This window comes from Centruroides sculpturatus, unplaced genomic scaffold (assembly GCF_000671375.1).
Source record: "Centruroides sculpturatus isolate CEXI.00-Female unplaced genomic scaffold, Cexi_2.0 scaffold26, whole genome shotgun sequence".
NCBI lineage: Eukaryota > Metazoa > Arthropoda > Arachnida > Scorpiones > Buthidae > Centruroides > Centruroides sculpturatus.
The window spans coordinates 295,322-304,862 of record NW_019384653.1 but is presented as its reverse complement, the minus strand read 5'-3'; the positions used below and the strand labels follow the sequence as shown (position 1 = coordinate 304,862).

At 28.9% G+C, this 9,541-nt stretch overlaps 1 protein-coding gene across 1 annotated transcript; it reads right to left on the bottom strand.

Moving 5' to 3' along the window:
- Positions 1 to 1,308: 1,308 nt before the first annotated feature.
- LOC111626369 lies at positions 1,309 to 7,028 on the bottom strand. The gene is made up of 6 exons (XM_023369715.1): positions 6,274 to 7,028; positions 4,959 to 5,005; positions 3,011 to 3,287; positions 2,185 to 2,212; positions 1,835 to 1,886; positions 1,309 to 1,766 (listed from the first exon to the last, which is right to left on the bottom strand). Exons 2-6 carry the CDS (start codon positions 4,999 to 5,001, stop codon positions 1,549 to 1,551), a joined length of 618 nt encoding a protein of 205 aa, XP_023225483.1. The 5' UTR covers positions 5,002 to 5,005; positions 6,274 to 7,028; the 3' UTR covers positions 1,309 to 1,548.
- Positions 7,029 to 9,541: the final 2,513 nt, after the last annotated feature.

The following is a 9,541-nucleotide window of genomic DNA, read 5'->3' as shown; positions in this document are numbered from 1 at the left end:
CGTTATTTATNAGCATTTTCTATGATGATTATTCATAATGTTCTCTATGAGCCAAATGCTCATTAACCTAAGCATTTCTTCGAAAAGTTAGAAAGAATCCTTAAGATAATGGAGCATTTGGCGAAGGATAGATCAAATATTATTAATAATGATGAATTTTACGAGAAGATAAATAAAATAAAATTTTTAAATTCGATATTCGTGGAGAGAATAATTGAAAATCTGAAAAGATAAAAGTGTTAATTGTGGAGACTTTCATCGATCGATAGAAGATGCTCCAGGAAATGGCTCCGCAGGTTCACTTAAGTTACATGTTGTGAAACTAAACATCTTACAGATTAATTCGATTCTTATTTGGGATTAACTAGCCAAAAATAACTTAAATTTAAAATTTGACTCGAAATTATTCTAATGATATGTTTTTAAACAATTCTTTCATTGAAATTAATTGTATTGTTATTGATTTTATTGTAACTTTTTAAACCGAAATCATTTTTAATTTCGCTAATCTCTTGTTAATTGCATAAATAAGCTTATATGAAGGATTAATTCGAAACGGACTTAAAGTTAATTAAAGGAATACGGTTCTAAAAGTTATTTAATAGATTTAATTTACGATTATATTATAATTCAATGAAGTTTCATCAAGTTTTGTTGTTGAAGATTTAATGAAACGAACTAGATTTAAAGCAGAATCAATCGGGACTACCAATTTAACTCTTTAATCCAGTTTCAATATATTGAATATTTTGATGTGTATTATCTGTGCTGAAAACTATTATTTAATTAAAAATAATTTTCGTATATTTATTTTAAAAAAATTTTAAAGAAATGTTCACATTTCTCAATTTTTTTAAAACTCTTAAGTTAATTAAAGAAAGAATGAAAAAATAAAAGTTGCTTTTACATATATAGAGACAATTTTTCATATAAATATATTTAAAATATTTACATTTTTACAAAAAATATAATAATTTAATTTTTCGGTGAATTATAATTAGTTTTATTTTACAACAGAAATAATAATAACGGTTATTTTAAAAATGTCTGAATGGTTTTAATGTTTTTTAAATTATTTTGTCATAAGTTTCAGTATGAATTTTTTTATATAAATATTTTTCCTTATTCGTGGAAATATATTGACAACTATCTTGCTGACATTCATCTTCTTATCGATAAAAATTTATTTGCATGGTTTGCTTTTTTTCTTTTTCTTTCTTTTTTTTGCAAAATTACTTTTTTCCCGCTGGCAATTTTAGATAATTAAATTCGCCTTATATTTAATAATAAATTCTTAAAATTAAAATACTCATCTCGTACAGTTTTATACATGTATATATTTATATATTTCAATAATTTATTGTATAATTTTCTCCAAATCTCTAAAACGGATACAAAACAACGTTCCTTGTTTTTTCTAAAACTAACATAAATCTGTTTTACAAAAAGAACGACATTACCAAACATTTTTCCCCCTGTTTTTTTCCTATACAAATAGTTTATCGACTAAAAATCTATTAATATTCTCTCAAACTACTTTGTTTTTCTTTAAAAAGCAAAAGCGCAAACATCAAAATCGCATCCGTCTCCATCGAATATATTCACATCGTATCCATCACTTTGCATTCCATCCGAGATGCTGGACATGTGATCCGATGCGGACACATGATCGTCCCAACCCCATCCCGATCCCCAACCGGTTCCTAATATTGTTGCTGTTAACATGCCACAAGTAAATGCATCCTCTTCGTTATACTTCTCGCTTTCTGCGTGTAAAACCAATGAATTTTATATTATATATAAAGGAATAATATTTATAATTTTAATTACTTACGCGAAATAGTTTTATTCTTTTCGTCGATACGAGGTGGAGGCGGTGGTGGAAGCTGAAAATAAAAAAAATTTATATTAACCACTCATCTGGTATTGTAGATTTTTTGATAAATAATAATTATAATTTAACTTTCCTTCAATATACACGTATATTTTAATGAGCTTACAATTTTTATAACTCAAAGTGGTGCCACGTACTTCGAATTTAATTCGTTTCGGGAGGCCGTTTGAAGTACGAGGTACCAGTGTATATTTAATTTAAAATTTATACCTAACTATAACAAATGTAAGATGACAACTATAAAATTCAGACTTAAATATATAAAAACAAATTGCCATAAATCGACTTACTGTGTTATTGATGGCAGTTATCCACGCTCTGAAAAGAAAAGAATTATCATAATACGAATACGGAATAAAGACGTGAATATTTGACGAAAGAAACATTATCCGACGAATATTTTCGAATAAATCGTTAAAATCCGGGCTAAAGGATCGATCGATTTAATTATTCGAAATTATTCAAACAATTTTAACTGGAGATATTCAAAAGTCGAGAATCGAAAATTGTCTACTCGAGTTCATCGATCGTATAAATATTTATTTAAGAGAAAACTTTACGCTAAAATCTATACACTCTCTAAATAAAATTTCTTCTTTTTCGTGGTGCTGTTTAATTTTGCATAATTTTGAACTTGTTTTGATTATGAAAAGCAATAGCGCTTATCTTAAATAATCTTAAATAAAAGATTTTTCGCGTTATATTCGCAAACTAATACAATAGTAAACGTTACATGATCTATAAATTTCATGCATAATTTGTGTTGCAAAAATTAAATTTTATACACATCTTATACTGTTTGAACATATAAATAAAACGATTTTTAATTATGCATTTAAGCTACTAGCGAGAGAAATTTAAAATTTATTTGAAATATTACATAACATTGCTATCGTTTTGTTTCCTTTGAAACGTGTTTTCATTTTTAATAAAATAAAACATGAATAAGACTGATATATTATCTAAAAGACATCGAGTATTTGATATAAGTGATATCGTCTCTCTTTATCTAACTTTGATTTCAGCAATTTTGATAAGAGTCGAATAAAAATTTCAATTCGAACTAACCATTGAGATATTATATTTTGAATAATTTACAAGTTGAATACTACTTACAGGACGTCCTCGGAATTTTTACAAAGAAACCAATGTACAGATTCGTCCTTTCTAGATCCGAAAGCCAATAACTGGGATACTTTATAACCTTCGGGAATTTCTGGTCTGTTTGGGACTTGGATAGTAAAGGGACCGCAAGCCACGAGTTCTGGAGCATCCTTGAGCATAAGAGATCCCTCGGGTTCTAGTTTATCTTTCTCAATTTTCAGCCATACGAGAGCGCTGTTGTCGTAAAGTACGACATATTCTCTCCTCCAATCTTTCTTAAAAATACGTTCTGTCAACAGAGAAAAGTGTGTTTTAGTACAGCGAATTACAAAAAACTTATTTAGAGTCAGAGAGCGACAATGGACGATTCTCTCGATAACACAATGAACTACTTGGGTTATTGTCTTCGTTCGATCGATAGACTGAGGATTATCTTGTAGGACGTAAGCTGCTCAAGCTTGTTCTTTAACTCTCAAAGGAGAACTTATATAAGCTTTAAGATGATTCTTTTCACAAGAAAAAACTTTCCATCAAAGTAGAATGTATGCCGAAGATACACATATATTGAAATATTTACATGCTAGAAACAAATCAATTTAATTCTAAAGTTTTTTGAATGTATCTCTAATCCTGTATTTTACTTTATGAAAATTATATATCGGTAATTTAATTAACCAAAACTTAAATGTTTGCATAAAATTTAAACGCTGTTCATAAAAAAGAGTAAATTACTATTATTCTAAGATGAATTTGGTTATTTCATGAAGATCTGTTTCTGCTAAACATAGTAAATCACATAAATTTGTCAAATAAATAATACTTTTCAATTTATATATTGCATTTTATTTTTAATATTTTAAACTAAAGTATAAACATTTATATTATTCAATTATTTTTTATATATTTTTAGAAAACAGTACTTTTGTAAAATTTAAAAATTAAATTCATTAATGCTTTTATTAAAATAGTTTAAAAAAACTAATTTTTGAAATTACTTATAAAACTTCAAAAAACTGCAAACAATATAATTATTAATTACATTTTTCTCTAATTTCAAGAGATTTTAATAAATAAAATAATTACGTTTCTTTATTTAAAATGATGATTTAAAAATTCGTTTCCAAAAGTGAGACCTATAGAAGAAAAATCTCTTATAATAAAAATATAGTTTTTAATTACTTTGTAGCATTGAATTCCATTAATTTTTCTTTTTTGCATTTTATTTTATTATAATTCGACGGTTTTTCTATTTAATTTATTTATTATATTATATATACGGTATCGTTTTAAATTGTTTTATTTCATCAGAAATCAATTTTTGAATAAAACAAATTACTACTGGACAACACTACGAACATTTTATAAATATTCGATAGCACTTATTTAAATCATATTTTGGACAAAATTCAAATTTTAGAGCCATTAAATCAATCCATTGCACTTCATATGATTCAAAAAACTATAAAGTAACTAAGGAACTCTTCGAATACATCCAGATTTATGTAATCGACATTAAAATGTGCGTATAAATAATAATAATAATAATATACAAGTAAATTTTTAATGATAAATGAAGTATTTTGAATAATAACCAGGAAGATTAATCTAAAAAATCAATTAAAATTTCCTAACGCGTGAATTATATTCAATAAACTTTGAATAGGTTCTGTGTATAATATTGAAAAGGTATGATAATGGTCAATATGTACCCATCTCCATTCTAGTGTATTCCCGTGTGATTATCATATTGTATGGGAAAGAACAAATAAGTGAATAACATTGTCTCCTTGGCTACCAAATTCAAATAGTGCCTATGTAAAGAAATCTGTCTGCAATGGAACGAAGACAATCATTACTTTAAAAAATTCTATTACATGAAAGTTATTGAAACAAGAAAATGTTCCATTATCCTCTTACCGGTTTGTTCGTCCTATCGATTAATGCATAGAAGATAACTTACTTTTGTAATGAAGCATGGGTCCACTCTTCATTTGCATGGGCATTACTCTACGTAATAAGAAATTCTCTATTAGATAAATTGTAAATTTTATTGTAATAGATAATTTTTTTTTAAATATTTTCAAATACACCAACGAAAGTATAAAGTTAATTAAATACTTCTCCCCCTAATCGAAAACTAAATTAACAAAGTTTTAAAAGCGGTTCTTTATTAAAATTCCTATTAAGTTTTGAAAATGATTAATTGCCTTTTTTAAATTGCATTATCGAGTTATTTGCATTCTAGATTAATGCATCATTATAAAAATCCCGAAGATCGCAAGTAAGTCGCGACCCGTAAGTTGGGGAAATCACTATAAGTAGCATTAAATTCACTATTTTCGAATTGCATGACAATTCGAAATTTTTATAATTACTGTAATATTTCACAATGAGTAACTTAATTATGTTTCCAAAATAAAACGAATCAATTGATTAAACTCTATCAGGGAATGTTTGTAACGCTTTGTACTAATTAATGAAAAATGGCCAGGGAATTTATAAAAATCGATCTAACTAAAATATATTATAAGGATCGATTCCATTAAAAAAAATTATATATCTAATTTTATGTATTTTTTTTAAAATTAAACTAACAAAAGCAATTTCTCAAAAACATTTTCAGCGATAACAATGTTGAAAAATACGTCGATGGCGATCGATAGTTATTAATTATGAAGTCAATATTAAACACAATGCCGGGAGATTTTTTTTTTCCTTATTGAAGTTCGGCATTAATGTCATTTTCCCCTCTTTTTTCATTACTGGAAGCCATATTTCTTCTTTCGAATATAATATTTTCAATCTGTCAAATCTCTTTGACAGATGACAACCCATGATTATCTTTAATGAAAATGAAAGCGGCAAGTAGCGAGCGAGAGAAAGAAAAGAAAGGAAATAATTTTTCTAGTTATAAAATTTACTTGAAAACCTCGTTAGAGGTAATGATCTAAGTTTAATCTATCCCTTTTAAATTATTCATCCTGTGATAGGCAAGTTTTATTTTCCTCCCTTCTTTTCGTTCTCTTTAACCACGGACAAGAAAGATCGAATTTTAAAACATAGTCGCGTAATTAAGAACTAAATTCTTTTTTCTGTAGTAAAAAAATAATTTCTTTTTTTTTAATTATTTTACGCGTGGTCCTTTCCCCCAAAAAAACAAATCAACGTTTCGTTACCGAATTAGGTTCAAGCAGAGTATTAATAAATAAATAAAATAAATGAAGATTAAGTAAAATATAATTAATTATAAATTAATTAATTTAAAGATAACCTACCTTAAAATATCGATGTGTACAATCAAAATTTGAGATTAATTTTTTTTTTGTTTTTTTTTTAAATAAATGAAAATTATTTTGACATTAACAATTGGAGTGCGAATGGACGTTTCGTTGCAATATTCTCTTAAGAGTGTTTCAAGTTATGTGAAGGAACGTCCATTCGCACACGACCACTTGGAAAGCGCTCATCTCAACTCGGCATACGATTTCATTGCGCAGCTCACTCTGGCGATAGAAATTGGAAAAGCATTTCTAGAGAGAAGGGCACAAATGCCGTTCGTTTTTTCTTTTCTTTCCCCTTCTCTTCTCCTCCACTCTTTTTTGGCTCGAAGTAAATAAAATTTTCAAGTACTATCGATCGTTTCTTATGCATTTTAATCTCTTTAATGCAGGATTTTTTAAGAAAAAATGGCTCAAAATTAAAAAAAAAACAAAAAACACTTATTAAAAGGCACTTAATTTTATATTTTTCCTTTCCTTTAATAAGAGTTTTGTTCAAATGAACTATTCCGTCTCGAATGGGTATGTTGAACCATAAAAACAATGAAATAAATATCGCCAATTTAGAATTGTCGTCGTCGTCTTAACTAACTCGTCTAAAAACTATCCTTTTCTTCCCTTTATTTTTTTTATATTAAAAATATATTATTCGTGTATAAAAATATAAATTTTTATTTCTTTCCTTTGAATTATGACATAACTTAGAAACACCAATTATTAGATAACAACAAACCAATGGTACAGTTCATTTCGTATGAAACGAATTGTTTGCATACTTATCCNAATCAGGGCATTGATTAACATATTAGTTATCAAAAGACACTAGATACCCCTTATACATTTTCCCACACTTCACTCCCTGTCCTTACTCATCTCCCGTTTTCTCCACTCTCCACTTCCCTCCACCCCTCTCCCTGAGACACACCCCGTCCATAAAACACTCACCCCTCGGTCACACACCCCTGAATTACATAACTCCTCTCCACCGAGTTAGACCCACCACGTGGCGAAGGGGAAGCAAGAACAGACGTAAGGCACAAAATAAACATCGGCACAGAGACTTCGAGATGTACTTTGTGCCTTAAAATCTTGGCTCATACATTAATTTGGCTGAATGTTAGGACATCTTTCGGCAATATGAGTAGAAAGTTTGGGGCAATGGGTTTATGAGTTAATACGGGGAGATGAAATCAGGAAAGGGGGCGGATGTCCAGGTTTCCTGGTAGTTAAGTACGTCCTCGTAAATATAGCGTTTATAGAATAATAATTAGAATTTGATTTATTTGGTTACAGCAACACGACACCTGAGCGATCTGCTGAGGGGGATGCATCCCGGGAAGACATTTATGTAAAGCTGGCCCCAATTTAAATGTTATTAACGCGAAGAAAACCCGGAAAACTACATGTGGCCAGATTGGCCACGTATGGTTTCCCGTCCGTGTAGTCCGTCGGCCATGGACGAACCCACGACCGACTACCGGTGTTCGGTAGTTTTATCAACTTGGTTACTTATTGGGCTGCAATTTGAGAAAATTGTAGACCTATAAGTTCCCACTGTCATTTTTCTAGTTGTCCTATGTTAATTTCAAGAATAAGGTTAGATAGATGAAAGTCGAGACCAGATATGGAAAGCTTAAGAGAAAGAGGACCAGATTAACTATATAAGAACTTTCAATTTGTACTGCAAGTCACGTTATTTCAATTCAAAAATTTTTCCCGAATGGAGTTAGTTAGCAATAGAGTCGTGCCGATTATGTAACAGGAAAAGTATGATGTACAGTACGGGGACAAAACACTACTACACGCAGGCAAGTGCTACGTGCTACCTGTCGTAGCAATGGCGTAATGGCAGACAATATATTTAAAAAATTATATCCTTTTTTGTATGAATTATATTTAGTTAATTATTTTGTTAAATTTTTCCAATAGATGGCGCTACGTACAAAGCCAGCAATCAAATGTATACAGAAATTAATCGATATATGGAAATCCAATCGATAATTTGGGGTGGGATGTAAGACATTATTTTAGTTAGAGGTTACTGCCGAGTTTCGTAGCAATTGATCGAACGGCCTAGGAGTGTATAGCGAACAAACAGACATCCTCATATATATATATATAGGCTAGATTTATGCCATTTTTTTGTTTTCGTGTTTTATTATTAGCGCATTTACTTGTTTTATTTTTACCTTAAACTATGTATATTTGCTATTTTAATTTTATCGAAATAGGTATTGTTTAGTGTCCGGGAATGGATTAAATCGTTTTCCATTATTTCTAATGAGAAAAAATTGCTTCAGACTTCGAACGGCTTCCTGGAATGAATTAAATTCGAAGTACGAGGCACTATTGTATTATGTTATAACAGCAGGGAAAGTAAAAATTTGAAACGATTACAATACTTTCCCGTGTGTTTATAACAGCCAGGAGAAAAAAATGTTTCATTTAAAAACGCCGACATTGATGCAAATGATAAATTATTTATATCAAACTCGTTATTTATTATCTGGTCTGACGAATCAAATTCCTTATCATCAATATACTGTAATGTTTCCATACATTCTCGAAATAACCGAAATAACAGTGTCCTACGTTTGAATACCAAATAGAATACATTTTCTCCACTGACTCTAGAAAAAATAAAAGACTTCCCTGTATTCAGATATACCCATAATGGCCTCCTTTCTCAGAACAGTTTGTCCTCCGTTAGTAATTTTTTTTATCTGATAAGCTCAAATAAACATTAGTTTTTTCCTGTAGTAAGCAATCCGCGTACATTACAATTTCCCGTAGTAACTTGTAAGCAATAACAATGATTTACATAAGTCTTTAATGCAAATGATGAAATGAACTTAAAACAACATGGAGCTATTTGATTGGTCAATCGTTTCCGACTTGTTGGGTCTTGTTTCAACACGTCTGTAAGAACTTTATATACAACAGAGACTCCATTAATCTGGATAATAATGGTGAGGTAGTGTTATTTTTTAATTTATTTATTAGTTACATACGTACTCCATTAAATTAGATATTCTTTTAATTAAGAAGGTAAGAAGGTAATAGGTCTAAAAATTATTTCTAATCTTTTAAATTTCTTAAATTAGATCATATTAAGATGAATAAAGGCAAAGGGACTGTTTTACTTGCATACGATTGAAGTTCTTCAAAATGTACAGAATTAAATTTAGTCTGTTGTTATCATAAATATATTATTTAAAAAATTTTAAAAATTCAAAAAATTAATAATAATAAAAAATTAATAATA

Coding starts and splice junctions, on each gene's coding strand:
- LOC111626369 (XM_023369715.1), bottom strand. CDS start 5,001: ATGCCCATGCAAATGAAGAGTGGACCCATGCTTCATTACAAAA. Junction 3,288..4,958: donor ACCCATGCTTCATTACAAAA/GTAAGTTATCTT, acceptor CTCTGTTGACAG/AACGTATTTTTAAGAAAGAT. Junction 2,213..3,010: donor AAAAATTCCGAGGACGTCCT/GTAAGTAGTATT, acceptor TTTTCTTTTCAG/AGCGTGGATAACTGCCATCA.